This window comes from Protobothrops mucrosquamatus, unplaced genomic scaffold, assembly GCF_001527695.2.
Source record: "Protobothrops mucrosquamatus isolate PMUCROS unplaced genomic scaffold, P.Mucros_1.0 scaffold_251, whole genome shotgun sequence".
NCBI classification, from domain to species: domain Eukaryota; kingdom Metazoa; phylum Chordata; class Lepidosauria; order Squamata; family Viperidae; genus Protobothrops; species Protobothrops mucrosquamatus.
Window position 1 is genome coordinate 59,545 of NW_015386327.1, and position 18,611 is coordinate 78,155.

Genomic DNA, 18,611 nt, shown 5'->3' on the forward strand with positions numbered 1-18,611 from the left:
TTTGTAGAAAATGATTCATGATTTGCAAGTGTTTAAGAAAAGACAGCTTGAGCATGTCTGTGCTGCATTTAGAAAACTCTTGGATGTTTCTCATCCAAATATTTAGGTATTGAAAGAAGTTGTGCAACATCTACATTGTAAAGAGGAACCATTTAAAAGTTTAAACTGGCTGAGTAATATCAATTAATGATATGAAAAATGCCAGTTTGAACAAAACATAAGGGCCATCACAGTAGCCAAACTCTGATTCATTCCCAGCAAGCGGCTTTCAAGACGTTCAAGGAAGAGGTGTACACTCTAGTTAAATGCTCTGAGTCAAGCAAATAACTACACCCACACCACCAGCTGCTATGAGGAATAGCCACATCTACATCAGCACTACACACAGGTCTCCCTTCATCATGAGCAGGATTAAAGCTTCATCCTAAACAGCTATATCCACATAGCTTGGGAATAAGCTTCATTTGGAGTTTCTGACATTTCTTCTACATTGGCACGTATATACACAGGCAGAATCCAAATAAAAGTTATAGGCAGAATTAACAGATATTAAAAAACATACTGTAAGGTCTGGTTAATAAATCCTGCTATTGTATTTATGTGCTTCACACAATAAATAGATAATTGAATATATTGGTTCACCATAAGCACGCTTGTGGACTACCACTGCAGAAATTAGTGGATAAATTCCAAGGCACAATGAAAACCAGCTGCTTCTCACTTTACACAGTACAGATTTGTGAAGCTACACTAGCCTTCCTCAGGTTACTCCAGCACTAATAATTGGGTGTATGTAAAGAGTTGATCAAGGACTTGCGTCAGAAAATATAACTTATTCATAAAGCCCTCACATGCAAAGAAACAAGCATTTAATCTTACAACTTTGTGTTTGTCATAGAAAATATTGGAATCCGAACTACCTAACAAATCACAGTAATTTTTGTAACTGATAATCAACACTTTCCTATAAATCCAAAAGATTTCTGTGCTATACCTCGCAGTGATGCTGTTTCAATATTGGACATTGAAAGCTTCTTCAATCTTTTTTTCCCTCTCTTTGCACTATAGATAGAATTGATCCTCTGTACCAGCTGTAAAAGAAGCAAAGAACCATTGGCACTGCATACAGAAATTCAGGACAAACGTAAATCAAGCAGAAATTCTCTTTCATTTGAAACTATTATGATTGTTAAATATAAATATGAGAAACATGTTTTCATATATTCAAAATTCATTCCAAAGAGATTCTACAATAGGTGTTCCAAGATTCAATAGAAGGTCATAATATATAGAAGTGACCCAAAAGGTAGCATAGTTTCAGTCAGACTAAAGACTGACCTTACTTGTTTCAAATGATTTCCAGTATTTCCAGTATTTAATTTCACTGATGGATTGCTTGATTGATTGTGTGCCAGCAAGTTGGTAGGATAGACCTTCTCCAGGATGATCTGTCCCAAATCTGGCCCCTCAGGTCTTCCAATCACCCCTCTAATCAATTCAATTTGTCTTACTGTCCTTTTTTTTCTTTCCTTCCTTCCATTTTCCTAGCGTTATGGACTTATCCAAATAATTATTATACATAGCCATATTGTCCCTATTCACATGGCACATTGAAAAGGATAGCCTCTCTTGTGAACACAAAAACTAGATCAGTGAACCCAGCTAATTAGCTTTCAATTAGCCACAAATAATCCTGGCTCTAAATGAATATAAGGTATGTCGTTTGAACAGCTGATGGAGAGTTATTTGGATTCAAAGTAGGAAAGGTAGTTCACATTCTGAAATAGTTATTCGGTCTACAACTGAGAAGGAAAAGTGTAAAATAATCCAACAACTACAGCACACAGCTTACTTACAAGAATAATTCAGAGAGAGAGGGGGAGAGAAAGAGAGAGAGAAGAAGGAGGAGGAGGAGGAGGAGGGGGAGGGGGTGGAAGCAGTAGCCATTACTGTACCTTTGGGACTCTGCGAGCCCTGCGCACAGATAGAAGTTCACTTGTAGTACTCAAACTGTCATCATTCAGGCTAGAAGGAGAGGAAGGGATGCCAAGCTGGGCCAGCAAGAGCATATCATCATGGCTGTGTCTCTTGGGTAAACGTGGCAGGCGATGGCTTTTCCTTTCTGACCAGTTTCCAATTCTTAGAGACTGGCTGCTAGGCTTTAAAGGTAACTACAAAGAAAAATAAAATAAAATTATAGCTACTGAAAAGAACGAGAAGGCCTGACCTGACTGAATTCTTAATTAATAGAAAATGAAACATGTTGAATGTAAGTTAATAATCTGACATAGCTGCTAAACTGCTACATTAGTTTTGATTGATTGACTGATCGATTAATTGATTTCTATAGCCACCCAATTCAACCAAATGACTCTGGATGGCTTAAAATGATAAATCAATTTAAAAAACATTAAAACTGTAAAAACACCCCCAAAATAAAAAAGTACAAGCCATAGCCGTGACGATTAATCAACTAATACTAAAGCTAAATAATGAGGCCTTTAACACATTCTGAGCCCCAGGCCTGAATACATAGCCATGTTTTTAAAGCCTTGTGAAAGGCCAATAGGATTGGGGCCATTCTAGTCTCTGAGGGGAGAATATTCCACAAGGCTACAGCAGAGAAAACTCATCTGCCAGTCAACACTCTTTGGCTAATGGCATCTACTGATCCAATCTTTTGGATCAAGTTGGATGGATAGAAACTCTTGGAAAAAGACAGTCCCAAGCCATGTAGGGCTTTAAATGTGAAAACCAGCACCTTGGATTTCACCCAGAAACACACCAACAGCCAGTGCAGCTCATGGGATAGTGGTGTTACATGTGCCATACATATGCCACTATTTATTGGTATGCAGTGACCCCAGAATCCATATCATGGGAAGTTCCTTTCTATTCTCTGAGATTAGATCCATATGGAGCATTGTAAACCATTCTGGGCACCATAGTTCGAAATGGGCATAGCTAAATTAAAGCAGGTTCAGAAAATGGCTACAAAGATGCAAAGTGTTGGAAATCAAGCTCTGGGAGGAAATCTTAAAAGAAACTCTTTATCATTAACTTATAGAGAAGAGATAGTTAAGGATGGATACATAGCACCTCATATCTGAAGAGATGTCATATGGAAGACAAAGTGAATTTATTCTCTATTGCTCCAGAGGCCAGTACCAGAATCCATGAAGAAAGAGGTTCCCTCTAAACATCATGAAGAACTTCCTGGTTATCTGAGCTGTCAGTCAGGCTGCCATATGACATGACACGTTAGTTTCTACTCTATGTACACTTCCAACTACATTATTTTAAATGTTTCCATGAATATTCAATAAAAGGAATTTGTTGGATTAAAGCAGAAATGACATGGAATCAAAAATTGCATTTTAGCATTAGTATAAAGACTTGGCAGTACTGTAGGAATGAGGCTGCACAGAAGTACAGAGGAATCAACAACAGAAAATAAAGCAGGAAGTAATTCAGTAAGTAAAGCAAACCATTAGATATTAGGAATTGAAAGCACAGATTCTATATACCCGTCTCTGAAGGAGATGGATGGTTTAGAAATATGAAAAACGGAGGGAGGGAGGGAGGGAGGGAAGGAAGGAAGGAAGGAAGGAAGGAAGGAAGGAAGGAAGGAAGGAAGGAAGGAAGGAAGGAAGGAAGAGCCCTGGTGTTGCAGTGGTTAGAATGTAGTATTGCAGGCTAACTCTGCCCACAGACTGGAGTTCGATCCTGACGGGCTCAAGGTTGACTCAGCCTTCCATCCTTTCGAGGTCAGTAAAAAGAGGATTCGGACTGTTGGGGGCAATATGCTGATGTCATAAACCACCTAGTGAGGGCTGCAAAGCACTATGGGTCAGTATATAAATCTAAGTGCTATTGCAATAAATAAATAGATAAATAAAGAAGTAAATAAAGAAGCACTATTGAATAGGGCATAAAAGAGCAATTAGAAGTTGCTGTTTTAGGGCAGAGTTCCAGATTCTGCTTCACAGAGTCTTTGAAATAAACCCTTGAAGAAGAGGGAGACAGACAGTTAATATCATGATAGGTATGTATTATTTTCAATCTCAGGGTTGGTACAGAATGTTCAGGAATACCAGCTGAAGGAAACAGGAGACGATATGGCATTATGTCCTTATGAATTTTTGAAGCCATTCATTTATTTATTTACATATAAACATGCTGCATTAATGGGATTTGCATCTGATTGAATAGGCTCTTCTTATGGCACTGCTGTTTTACAGCATTATCTAACAAGCTTTTTTGTCTACTATCTCAAAATCAGGAAGGATCTGATAGCACTTTTTCATAATAAAGGCATTTTATCCCTGAAAACATATGCCTTTTAATAAAATTTGTTAGTTGGAAAAGGTGCTATCAGATTCTTTCTGATTTGGCTAACACAGCTTTCCTTCTACACTACCTACAAGCTATATCTGATGGCTGTGAAAAACATCCCTGGTTTAAACAATGTGCAAAAAGATATTTTATTTTTCGTTATGCTGAAGTTCGATTCTCTTTTTTTCTCTTTTATTATATTTTTGCTTGATTGTAAAAGCTGGTGCTTTAATAACAATCTCCGAGAGAGATGAATTATGAACTAGCAACTGTTTTTTAATGTACATAAAATAAAATAGAATATTAACAAAACTAGTCTATCGCCTCACATTCTTTTATGGGGAATACAAAAATACTTATACAAAGTAGTCCAAAGTTACAATGGGAGATATGCTATCCTGAAAAAAATGCCACAAATTCAATGGGACCTTTTTTCTGAATAGGAATTCAAGGAAAAACTGCTATAAGTAACCCTTTGATTTCGAAAGCTAGAATCAATTGTTCACGTACTTCAATCTATCCCTTACATGTAATATACATTTTAAAACATCAGACCTCAGACAATAGCATTTTCAGCTCTTGAATGACACTTGTCCAGTTTCAGAGGAGCTGAAAGTTAAAGTACATTTACATTTAGAAATATAAAACTGAATGGAATCAGGAAGTTAGGCCAGATACATATTCAATGGTTTTATAATAGGTTATTATGTGTTAAATGCTTCATACTCTTCCAGGTTACTGAAGGCATTTCTTTGGAAATACAGTACATCCCATTGTTTTCTGTTAAATTTATCTGGAAATATATCATACTGAGACATTTTAATATAATTACGATTGGAATGGCTATTATAAAGTAAAAAAAATGGGTTTGGGGGGGTGAGGAGTAAAGCAGCTGATTATGGAAATTTTTGCTGTGTTCTATTATTTCCCAAGCTAATTATATTTTATTAGTTGCTATTTTTAGCATCTTTGTAGTGCACATTAAGTATGAGAGGGCTGCATATAAATTCTAGAAAACAAAAAATGAAAACCAAGCATTGGTCCTTTGTTTTTAGAGGGCATTCAATAACTAATTCTGGGAATTCCAAGCCTGAAAAACGTTTATGTACAGAATACTAGCAATTTCACAATACCATATCAGCATTGAAAAAAGAACAGCAAATAAAAAGTTAATACATATTAAAGATTTTAGATTAAAGTTGTTAAATGTCCTTCTTTGGTCCTGTCCCTTTCTCAGTTTAATATACTTATATGATTAAACTGTCTAGCTATTCTCCTGTTGCTGATCTTTTTTGCACAAAGAAAATAAAATACAATACTCGACAACATACAGTCCAAATAAAACCTCATGCAGTGCAGTACATTTATTATTACCTGTGGAGGTGTTGTGTACTTCCTGTCCTGTGGACTCCACATCCTGTGCAAAGAATCCAGGGAATTTTCAGAAAGCTGTTGTGATTTGCGGCCTGCATTACGGGCTTTTAGTTCCACATCCTCATATGGATTTTCCTTGGGTGAATCTCCTTTACAATTTTTTTCAAGAAAAGAAAAGCAGATAGGAATGTTAAAGGAAAAAAAATCATGTGAACTAAGAGAAAGGCTAATAGCAAACCTCCTCAGCTTCCAGTGTGACTCATCTTTCAACTGCAGCTGGAAGTACTTGGAGTAGATTTTGGCTATGAAAGACAGTGCTTTAAAAAAAAAAAAAGATTTCACAAGATTGCTTTCTGAGCCTCTACAGCTCAAGCTTTGTTCATGAATTTAAAGCGCACACACATTAAGCACATAACTGTTTTAAAGAGAACCAGACATACAAGATTTTATTCAGAAACGCTATTGAGCTCAGTGAATACTTTCTAAAGAATAGGTATGTACTGGATTGCAAATATGAAAGTTCTCTACCCTTTCCTATGAATAGAAAATTATACTGCTATTTATGACTGCTTGGAGTATTTGGGTATAAGTATGGGATATAAATTGTACACAACATTTGTAATGGCAATACCACATCTTTTTGAAAATCTCTTTTACCCCAATTATCTTTCCCAGTATTAATGATTAGATATAGCGTAAGGCATAAAGCACCCACCACACATGGAATTGCAGTATCGTATCAGGATTGCAAAACTCTGGATGACCATTAGAGGACACCAAAGAGCTGCAGGAAATTCTGACACAAAGGAAAATGTCTCTATTCTGAACCTTAAAAAGTGAGCTGCTGTAAGTATTGGTTCCCTGCAAAAGAAAACACTAAAATAAAGTTATCGAAGTCAGATATGTTCTAGTTTTGCATTTATCAGCTATGATAGCCCTGGAACAGATAAAGCTTATCTTCTCCGCTTTATTATTACCAATATTGAAGGGTATAACATCTGCAAAACTGGCATTTTCAGTGAAACAGTTCTCACACATTCAGCCTTCTAATCTGGTTATTGCTCCCACTAACCCCATTCGTTATTTCTTTCTAACGGTAGTAGCATTTTTTTTCCAAATCAAAATAGTAAAAAAGCAAAAAGCAAAAACAGTGCATTTATTTACAAACCAAGCAGAGAGTTGTTCCACCTCTGCTTTCTTTTACATAAGCTTTAACATGACTTGCTAAAATTTATATAAAATGTACCATTTATATAAACATTTCCAGTCCATATAGTTACGTATTACTCCTATATTTCAGTGTTATTCTTGGGTTATTTACATAAAAACAAAAATGAACCATTAAACATATATAGCAATAAACAGCTTGAATTATCAATAAAAATAAAAGGCTTAGGTCTGATTCAAGGTATGCAATGTTTCTTTCATTTTCTGTACACAAGCCGTAATCATATAATGTTCATCTGAATTAAACTAAATCTAGCAAGAACAATGTGATACACGTGATATATATATATATGTGATATACATACACAAATACACACACATACACACCCACACACACCCATACATACAGTGCTTTTTTTCTAAAAGAAAAAAAAAGGTGTCGGAACTCACACACGTCATACAACCCGCCTTGCCTACCCTATAAGGTTCCAGCCAAAAAAGTGCCAGAACTCCGTTCTGGGCGTTCTATGAGAAAAAAAGCCCTGCATACATATGTATACATATAAATATTAATCACTGTCCATTTTGAATACATAGCGGAAAGAAGAAACTTAAGAGTTCACAAGGATGTTGCTATATGGAACAAAATTGAGACTGAATCTGGATGTTCTGCTTCAGATACCACGAAGCCTCCTCCCAGAAGGTAACAAGGAAAACAGGTCATGAAGAGGATGTGTAGTGAGATTATTAAGGATATTGAGAGGTTCTATACTGATTAACATGGAGAGCACTTGCCTATAAAGTTGCTAAGACCTGGATAGGACCAGATAGTTAAACAAGACAAAAAAACCACTGGTTAACATTTCATACATTTCTAGTTATCAAACCTGAGAGCCATTTTTGTCTGAACCAACTTTCCCAAACTCTCGGGATTTGTTCGACGTATTTGAGTATGCACACAAACATGCCTTTGAGTCAATGTCGACCTAATGTTTGCCACTGCCTTTGTTCTGAGAGGGCGGAGAGAAAGGGACTGACCCAAGCTGGCCTGAATGGCTTTTGCCTAAAGTTTCTAACTGATGCCTGAAAAGCTTTTTGATTTTATTCCTTACGGGACGCCCATTATCCCGAACATTGCCATTGTCCCTCCAATTCAAAAATTCTGGAAACATGTTGGAGATCTTCAAGCGTTACTGGGTTTCACCATGCTAAATAATTTGGTGTCATCTGTAAACTTGGCCATCTCACTATTGTCTCCGGATGATTTATGCATGTTAAACACTATCACTTATCTCTATAAACCAATATTTTAGGATTGTTTTAATTAAAAGGTTTGGACTGCTGCTGCTGCTGCTGCACTACAAAATGTTTCCACTGGCAGTCCTCGATGATTACCTCAGAAGGATGGAATGCAGTTGTATAGACTGCACTGGAACTTGCAGAGTCTGGAGTAGAGACACCACCCAGCTTCGATCAAGCACAGTTTAGAGATTTATTTGCCTATTCAGCAAATCAGCTTTAATAACAGCATAGTCTTTATGGGGTATAAATCTAAGTACAACATTCTACACTGCTATTTTGTCTACCCTCCTTGCCAGAAAAACCCATAAGGGTGATAAGCTGAGGTTGCACAATTGATTTTGTAGGAAGTCAAATTACAGGTGCAAGTATAGTAACAAAAAGATGATTACAGGGATTTGGCAATGTAAACAGAAGCTCATCAAAGGAGACCTTTGATAAAATTCTAATACATATTGTACATCATGAGGCAAAAATTATAAATGTCTTTTTCAGAGGATGTTTTGTTTCTCTGCTATATGACAATGGCTAGAAATGGGGAAAATAAAAATGGAAAAAAATATATATTTTCAGAAGCTCCAGAAAGTTGGCAGTACAAATCAGAGCTGACTGTATAAGTTTAATTCTCTTTAAGAAGCTACAGTCTGTTATTCTCTTATCATGGAATTAGCATCATGAGCTTCACTTGACATAAACTTGAATAAGGTATATATGAGATTACACAGTGCAAGCTGCAATTTATCCAAGCATTCTATAGGAAAAAATAGTGCTTTCATTGATGGTGAAAGTACTATTTCTTTAAGCCAGGAAAAATAAAACACGGAGGTTACTTGTTTCATTTTCTGTACACAAGCTGTAATCATATAATGTTCTTCTGAATTAAACTAAATCTAGCAAGAACAATTTCTATACAGACATATAAAAGAGAGATGTCCTTTGCTTATTTCAGAATAAGGATGCAACAGACATTTGATTCCTTTGCTTATTTTGAATTTTTCTTGCTTATTCTTTCTTGATCTACTTTAACTTTGGCCACATAAAAATTGGAATGTGGCCCTTAAAGTCTTTTCCAGAGTTGCACTGTAAAAGATTCTCAGGCTTTATGAAGTAAACATGCATAAATTATCATATGGACATTTTGTTTGGCTGTATGTCAATAAAGATGACACCTTTAGGGCCTGAGAGACAGAACACATTCTGCTGGTTAGAAGAAAGAATTTAAAAATGTACATTATGAAACACATAGAGGTAAGCACTATTTTTAATTCTAAAAGTCGATATGTACAGTTATTTACTTACTCATGCATTGTGGCTTCTATTCTGTTCATTCCCATAGGCTCTATGGAGCATATAGAATGCCAAACATAGGGTTTGAAAAGTCACATCACTCTGATTAATATCCAGTGAGAATGCCACCCTGAGGATAGGCTAAACTATTATATCCACAAAGATTTCCTAGAGTGTTAAGTCTTTATTGCCTTTTGGAAACCCAGTAAAGTTGGGAAGGACTGACTATCCAGAGGGATAGATGTCTATGCCATGGGGGAGAAAGCTATGGTAATACAATCACCATGCTGCAGAGAAAAAATTATAACCCAGTGCTGTGTGATTCAAGCACTAATGTTATTCATGCTCACTGTGCTCCTTCAGCATACTGGGTGGGCGTGGATGGATGGGTGTGGCCTACTGGGTGGGCATGGCCAGCTCTACATCGTTCACGTCAACGGTGCCTGGGCAGGAGTGGGACAGATCTGAGGGTCTCTGGCAGAAGGGGGTGGCACCAGGGCAAGTGCCAAGGCATGGTCCACTGGAGGAGCCTCACTATTCCTCTCAGGCCATGCGGGGGGGGGGGGTGGATGATGGTGCGGGCTGCCCGGAGCCCTGGGCAGCAGAAGTCAAATGCCCAGCCTGGCCCTCAAGCACCCATGGCACCAAGCCCAACCCTACTTCCCCAAGGGGGCACCCAGCTGCACTTATCTCCTCCTCAAGGCTGCTGCTGCTGTGCTTGCTCTCCTTAGCCAGGTTGCTCATGATGGGTACAAGGGAGGCCCATTCCCTTTCCATGGGAGGAAACCCGGCTTTGTATCCAAAGCTTCCTTAGCAATAGGATGGGAGACCCCCAGGATAGGCCAGGAGGAGGGGGCAAGGGAATGGTGAAAGGGCAGCAGGGCAGGACTAAGGCAAGATTTCCCTGAGATCCTCTCTCTCCTCCTTCCTTCCTTCCTTCCTTCCTTCCTTCCTTCCTTCCTTCCTTCCTTCCTTCCTTCCTTCCTTCCTTCCTTCCTTCGAATAGAGTGGTGGGAAAATATTTGACATGAGGGAGGGAGAAAAACAGGCAAGAAACGCAGCTGGGGAGGTGTCACCCTTCGTGAAGAATGAAGAAATGCACCATCACCTGGAAGTGGCCAGCAAATGGTGCATTTCTTCATTCCTCACAAAGGGTGACACCTCCCCAGCATGCACCCAGGGGGCGGGGGCGATGCAGCAGGGACTGGTTCCTCGCTGTTTCCAGACGGCCTTGTGGAGCTAAGACTGTAGATGGCCACCATAAAATTGTACATTGGCTCCTGGCCAGCCTGGGCCAGGGCCAAGGCAGCAGGGGCCGTTCCCTCACTGTTTCCAGGATGGCTTCGCGGGCCACATGAAACCACTTTACAGGCCGCATCCGGCCCCTGGGCCTTGTGTTTGACATGTCTGCTCTAGGCAAAACTAAGCAGTAATAGGAGGCAAGAGTGAAAAACGAAATTGAGAAAAACTGCATTCCTTGTATATTTATAGGAAGTCACAGTTTTATCTAGGAGCAGGAATTCCATGCTGCAGTTAAAAAATTTCTCCTACTTTGGCTCTCATAAAAGGAACAGATCTGGAAATAAATAACTTATTTCTTAGGCAGTTTCTAATACAGGGCTCCTAGTGTAAGGCTATGGACAGACCTGAGTGATTCACAGCCTCTTTAGAAAGACAGATATACTGACACAGGAGTGACAGTGAGACACAAAATCAGAAAACAGATGGCACCTGGAAATGGTGGGTTTTAGCTGCCCAGATAAAATCCAAGAAATACATTGTAAAACAAACAACCGATAACTCTTCATGCTGGAATAAAGTCCCATAACCTATAGATGTAGAAGAAAGTTACAGACCTCCAAACTACTAGGCGTTAAACAATTCTACAAAACAAGACTTGTTCTTTTGCAACCTTGCTGACAGATGGGTCTGATTGGAAACGGGATCTGAATATTGACAAAGAACCTCTGTTTCCAAGTAATGATCAATGCAATAGATACATTATAGCAGGGGTCCCCAACGCTGGAACAATAGTGGCCCCTGGCCTGTTAGGAACCGGGCCGCACAGCTAGAAGTGAGCAGTGGGCGAGGGAGAGAAACTGAGTAGCACTGGCATTTAGACTTATACACTGCTTCATAGTGCTTTATAGCCTGCTCTAAGGGGTTTACAGAATCAGCATATTGCCCCTAACAATCTGGGACCTCATTTTACTGATCTTGGAAGGATGGAAGGCTGAGTAAACCTTGAGCCATTCAGAATCGAACTCCTGGAGTGAGCAGGGAATTAGCCTGTTGTACTGTATTCTAACCACTGCGTCACTATGGCTCTAACTGAAACCATCCCCTCCCCAATCCATGGAAAAATTGTCTTCCACAAAGCCGATCCCTAGTGCCTAAATGGTTGGATTATAGGACTGAGACTATATTGTCTGCTAGATGTCTTTCTTCAGATGAAAGTTATACAGATATAAAAAAAACCAGACTTTTTTTCCTAACAAGAATGTATGTATGCCCATATTAAGGAAAAAGGAAAAAGAAAGGGAGATAGCCATAGTAGAATGGTCAGGGGAGAACTGTAAGGAAGAAAGGGTGATGAACATCACAATGGATATTAAAGTCAAATGCTCCCCCATTCAAATCTTGGTGGGACAGAGTGCTATGGAAGTTTCTACTTCTCAAAATTTGGCCTTCTCTTCTAGATGTCTCTGTCTAAACAAATTATATCATTAATAGGAAAAAAATTGGCAAATAAAATATAGTGGATTATTAAAAGAAAACATTTGTAGATGCCAGTGAAACTACTATAATGAAATTTAACCACGGAAATGTCTTTGGACAAAGCTGGCTCTCTCAGCTAAGAAACGGAGCTGAGCACTGTCCCCACTGATTGGATAGGGGGAAACCTTTATTTTACCTTTATAATGAAACTATGATGTACATTTACAGATCCACTGGAAACTTCTCTCCCTCCTCCCTTGTTGTTAGGTGGTTGACTAGAGCAGTGTTTCTCAACCTTGACAATTTTAAGACATGTGGACTTCAACTCCCAGAATTCCACAGCCAGCATTGCTGGTTTGGAATTCTGGGAGTTGAAGTCCACATGCCTTAAAATTGTCAAGGTTGAGAAACACTGGACTAGAGCAGTGTTTTTCAACCTTGGAAACTTTAAAGCTGGCAAAGCTGGCTGGGGAATTCTGGGAGTTGAAGTCCACCCATCTTAAAGTTTCCAAAGTTGAAATACACTGGACTAGAGATAATACTGGTGGAATTGAATAAATGATTCAATTAGGAATTAAGAGTTTCCTATGGGCAGAGTTGCATTCAGGTAACAGGCTTAATCAATTTATAAATTTATTCATTTTATGGACTCGCATAATACATTGAATCATAAACCAATAAAATAGGCAAGGCTTTCACAATGTGCTAAGCCAACAGCAACTAATCAAATCAATAACTAATATTAAGCCAGCTTAGTATACTGTGGGAGTGTACCTGCCAGGTTTTTATGTATGATCCACTCATGAAATGAGAGGCCATATAAATATATTTAAACCCCTTTCTGTACCACAACTGTGCCACAAGAACCTGTCTCTGACCAGGTAAAAGTTGACCCTAACGTAATTGAAGAGATAAGTTTAGACTTCAAACAGAGTTTAAAATATGTGAATGGGAAGAATGAGGGTGGAAGAGTTAAGTAAAAACTCAAGGTAAGTTTAAAAAACAACAAATTATCTTAATAATTAATCAATGGGTTTGTACAGGTCAAACAATCTGCGGGAATTGCTCTAAATTGTACATAAAGGTATTTTTCATAACATATAGGATTGGTTATTAAAACAGTTACATTTCCTAAAAGCTTCTGCAGAAAGAATAAAAAGAAGATATGTCCCTCCTTTTCCTCAGTTCCTCCACTCATATCCCGTATTATTATAACTAATCTAGTAATTGCTATAATTTAACAATTACATGCAGTTTTCTTTTCCATAGTCCACTGAGGCCAAGACAAGTGACACATGGACAAAGGAATAGCGTTAGCTTCAGTGTTAGCTTAAGAGGAATTATTGTAAATCTTCCTTGTTCTCACACCCTTTCTATGCTTAACTTCCTAATGTGATATGTGACAATTTGATGCAGCTACATGGTTTTTAGTGGGACAGACAACTGTAAGCCTCTCTCAAGCAGTGTATCACCAGACTTACTGTACAGAACCTCTACAGCTATTCTAACTTCCAACTTTGCCAACCCCCAAGTCCCCTCCAGCTGGATTGCAGTCAGCAGTTCTTAAATACATGGTGATTCACAGAAAACAAACACTTAGTTCTTCAAACAATGTGTAGATATTTTAAAACAGCATTACATGAATCCTACAGTAAACAGCAATATGAACTTGTGAGCTAGGAAAAAAAAATCTATAGAGTACAAAGTTCACCATATTAACCTTGATCCCACTCTTCAGCCCATCCTAACCTCAACAAAAGGATATTTATTTATTTGAATATTTCTATAACACCCAACATATAGCTATCTAGATATTTGGCAACTTAGAATCTTGAAGTCAGTAAATCCAATTGTTATATATAAAAGAAAGGAGAGGGAAACAGAAATCTTGCCAGGCCTCGCCTGATATTTTGGCTAGTATTAAAGATGGATTCCTGGTTTACTTTCCTGTGAACCAACACAATCATCCTTGCTTCAAATAACTAAACCCTCAGAAAGTTTCAATTCTCAGTTAGTTTACATATGAATGGGAAAAACAAACACTGTATTAGTTTCTTCTAAGAATCTGCACGTTCAGAAAGAGAGCTTAGCAAAATCTAGTCACGTACATAGACATGCAGAAAATATATTTTTTGTTCAAGCTTTAAGCCATCAGTTTAACATAAGAATTTTCCTCGTTCTATTCATTTACTGAGTATCTCCAAAAGTAATGAATAGTATATGACGAACATCATTTTTATTTAAACTCTGGACTCAGACTAAGTACCTTATTTCCGCCCAAGCTTGATTTTTGGGGGTGGGCCTAATATAAGCCCTACCTTCAAAATAAGCCCCAGTTTTGGGATGAGGCGCATGCCTAAAAATCAAGCTAGGGTGGGAGTATCGGGGGTGGAGCTGCCCCACAGACCCCACACCTGCTTACTGTGGCAGCCAGGCCACCTCAGGAAAGAATGAAGGGAGGGGAAGAGATTGCCAGCACTGCCGGTGGCCATGCTTCGGCCCGCCGGCCATCACTATCCCACGCAGGCAGGTTCAGTCCCGGTGAAAGGGAAATCTGGTGGCTGTGAGGATAGGTCAGAGAGCGGGTGTGACACTGATTTACTGGTGGGGGCCATCAAAACCAGAACACACTCAGCCTTAGATCCAAGGGGCAGCCTTGGAGCCAGCAAGCCCCCACTGCCATCTCTGCCCCGCCCCCTGGGGGTGCACAGGAAAGCAGCGAGCCTTGCCTCGCCAGTCCACTTCTTCTGCAGCGCTCCCCGGCCTGCATTTCATCGTCGAGTCCTTCAGGAAATGCCTCTGCAGCTAAGAATGGAGCTCCGGATTCCCCCCGGCCTGCATCTCACCATCAGAGGCCTTCCGAAAAGTCCTCTACAGCCAAGAACAGATTCAATCTGTAGTTAGGTTCTTGACTGCAGAGGCCTTTCTGCAAGGCCTCTGATGGCGAAATGCAGGCCAAGGGGCACCGCGTGCGTCAATCCGGAGCTCCATTCTCAGCTGCAGAAGCATTTCCTTTAGCCGCAGAAGAAGTGGGCCAGCTGGGCGGGGCTGTCGGTGCCACTGCTGCGAGGTGAGACTGTGGAAAAGACACCCCCTGAAAATAAGACTTAGTGCCTCTTTTGGAGGCAAAAAAAATAAAATAAAACTGGGTCTTATTTTGGGTGAAACACGGTACTTCTGATAGTTTCTGATAAATAGAATGGGAACAAATAAAAACCAACAAATTAGGAGAGTTTAGGAAAGGTTGAATGATGCCAAGGCTGTCTCTAGAGGCTAAAATGGACAACAGAACCCAAAGAAGAGCCAGTTTGTTATAGTGGTTGTGGTCTCAGCCTAGAAATCAGAAGATTCTGAGTTCTAGTCCTGCCTTAGGTATGAGAGCTGGTTGGGTAACCTTGAACTTTGTTTCAACCCAACCCACCTCACCTATGGGGAAAACAGGAACAGGAAGGAGTACTTATGTACGTTCACCAGCTTGAATTATTTATAATAATAAATAAGGCACGATATTAAAAATCTAACAAAATATGAATAAAATTACAGTGACTAGTGGAGATTTCTGGACAGATTTTACAGTAAAAGTATCTTCAGCAGTATCTGGAATAAGAATTTCCCACTGGCAACACTGTTTAATTGGCTCTTTCCCCATTTTCCTTTCCATTTCAATTAACTTCTCTTTTTTATGGGAAAGCTGGATTATGTCAAGAATGCCCACTGTGTGCCCAAATCTGTTTCTTTGATATTTTGGTGGAACGATCGTTCTTAGCTCCAAATGAAATATGTTTTTATCATAAAGCTAACACTGAGAATTTTATTCATCTTTCAGAATCAGATAGAGCAACTTTTATTTCAGAAAGTTTTACCTTTCTGTCAGGTGATGTGCCATTACTTTGTATTTTTAAAATGTCAGAATTGCTTTGCTCTCCTTAAACATTTTCCCTATCTCAGCTTTTAATAATAATAATAATAATAATAATGATAAAGTTGGAAGGGACCTTGGAGGTCATCTAGTCCAACCCCCTGCTCAGGCAGGAAACCCTATACCATTTTGGACAAATGGCTGTCCAGTTTCTTCTTAAAAACTTCCAATTTTTTTACAATTATAATGAGTTTTGATTGTAAAATCCATTTTATATATGATAACCTGAGAGAAATCACTTCGGTGGAGATTGCTTCTGAATAAAACTAACATAGGATTGCTTTAAATGACCTTAAGGATTAGCACAGAGAGGAAATTCAAAGAATATAGTGCTCTCATCCACTAAGGTACTATTATTAAACTAATTATCAACATACAATTCAATAAAAATAGCATTGGAATATAGCAAGGAGAAATATTTTGTATGATTTGGTATTAATCTTTGGATATGAGTCAAAAGGATGGGAATAATAACAGCCCTAGTCGCCAATCACATTGCTATAATAAACTTCCCTAAAGAAAACGAAGAGAAAGGATATAGAATTTAATATATGCAGAAGAATGATTTCAAATGTGTTATACCGACAGAAAATAATTGCAGATTCTTTTATAGGCCTGATATTAATAGAGTTTTTTGTCTAAAGAAGTTTAAATCCCAGTCCTTTTAAATATGATATAACTACTATAGACAGGAAGGGTTTTACTACGAAGAGAAAACAATTCATAATTCATTTATTTTTATCATTAAGTATTTAATTACCATGTAGTTAATCATTTTAACAGGATGCCAACAGTCTCATAGACAACAAGATGTATTTTTTATGGTGGGTGAAAATGTTGGCTTCAGTTTGACTTTCACACGCAGAACTAATGATGAGGCCATTAATACAGGCTCCTGTCTTAACGTAAATCTCATGCAATAGACTCAAGTACATTCAAGTACACACTCTAATTTACTTCCTTAGTACTAACTGACTACAGAATAATTTTGTAGAGACATTCTGAAATCATTATGTTGATTGTAATACATAAATTCATAGCAAGTCAAAAAGTGTTTAATTACATACGTGAACTAAACTTTGTGTTATTAGTGCTAGCATTTTAAAATGGTGCGTATTCGCTTTTTTTTATGAATCTGAACTTATTTTGATCAAGAGCAATCAATGAACTTCAAGATTGTTTTATAGCATCCAGAAACAAGATATTGTGACCTAGTGAACAGAAAAGATCATGGTATATACCACTATATCAGAAAGAAGAAAATGCATAAGAATGCACAACTATCTGAAGCATTGCTCTCATTCTTCATGCTAGCAAAGTTTTGCTTGTGCTGTTTCAAAGAATAGAACCATATATGGGAAGAGAAATGCCAAATAAACACAAACCAGTCAGAGAAGGGAGAGGGGCAGAAAATCAAATAGAAACTATTAAAGCAATGCTTCTCCTAGTAGTAAGAAAACTGGACACTGAGTAAAAGAAAGATCTTCATTAATGGAGTTAGAGACAATGACTAAGATTACAGAATAAAAAGAACCATTTAGTCAGTTCAGTAAGAAAATGAAGACTGTAAGACTTGTGCGTGTAACATGATCTGACAATGGAGGGAAAAAAATAATCATGATCAAGAATCTAAGGGAAGTAAAAGAAGGGGAAGCAGTGAGAATGTCTCTGGGGAGAGGTATGTTTGGAGGATCTTTTTCTACATAATATAAGAAATTGGAACCAATTCAATGAAACCTAACCAATAATTTATTACATTACAATTAGAAATGAAGAAATGCTCTTTTTTCTCCCTATTTAAGCCTTCCAGAGCAATGGCACTTATGTTCGTTCTCCCTGGCAGGGCAGGCAAAGAGCCCAGGCCTACTGGATTAAATGGGAAGCCTGGGCTCTCTCCCCACCCCACCACACCTTGGCAGCTCAGGTCCTCTCTCTCGCATTCCACTTAACAACCCATGCAGTCACTTAACAATTGCAACTAGGAATGCTGGGACTGCAATTGTTGAGTGAAATAATCATTTGGCGTCTCACTTAATTAACGACTGCTATGCTCAACAACTGAGATTCCCGATCACACTGGGGTTGTAAGTGGAGGACTATCTGTACTCTGGTTCTTTAACCTGGTGGTGAAGTAGTTAAAGTGCAGTATTGCAGGCAAACTCTGCCCACAGCCTGGAGTTCAATCTTGACAGAGCTCAAAGTTGATTCAGCCTTCTGTCCTTTAGAGGTCAGTAAAATGAGGACCACAAGAGAGTACTGTAAAGCTCTATGGGGCAATACATATACCCCTAAATTTTATTGCTATTAAAACAAACTTAATAATAATAATAATAATAATAATAATAATAATAATAATAATAATAATAATAATAATAATAATAATAATAATAATAATAGTAAAGTTGGAAGGGACCTTGAAGGTCATCTAGTCCAACCCCCTGCTCAGGCAGGAAACCCTATACCATTTCGGACAAATGGCTGTCCAGTCTCTTCTTAAAAACTTCCAGTGTTG

At 38.4% G+C, this 18,611-nt stretch overlaps 1 protein-coding gene across 1 annotated transcript in view; it reads right to left on the reverse strand.

The window, feature by feature from the left end:
- Positions 1-18,611, reverse strand: part of ST5 (suppression of tumorigenicity 5) — an 80,914-nt gene that overhangs the window by 45,653 nt on the left and 16,650 nt on the right. The window contains exons 4-6 of the mRNA XM_015830830.1: positions 5,710-5,858; positions 1,956-2,171; positions 995-1,091 (exon numbers count right to left, since the gene is read on the reverse strand). Coding sequence (XP_015686316.1) covers positions 995-1,091; positions 1,956-2,171; positions 5,710-5,858 — 462 coding nt within the window. The remainder of the gene's footprint in view (positions 1-994; positions 1,092-1,955; positions 2,172-5,709; positions 5,859-18,611) is intronic.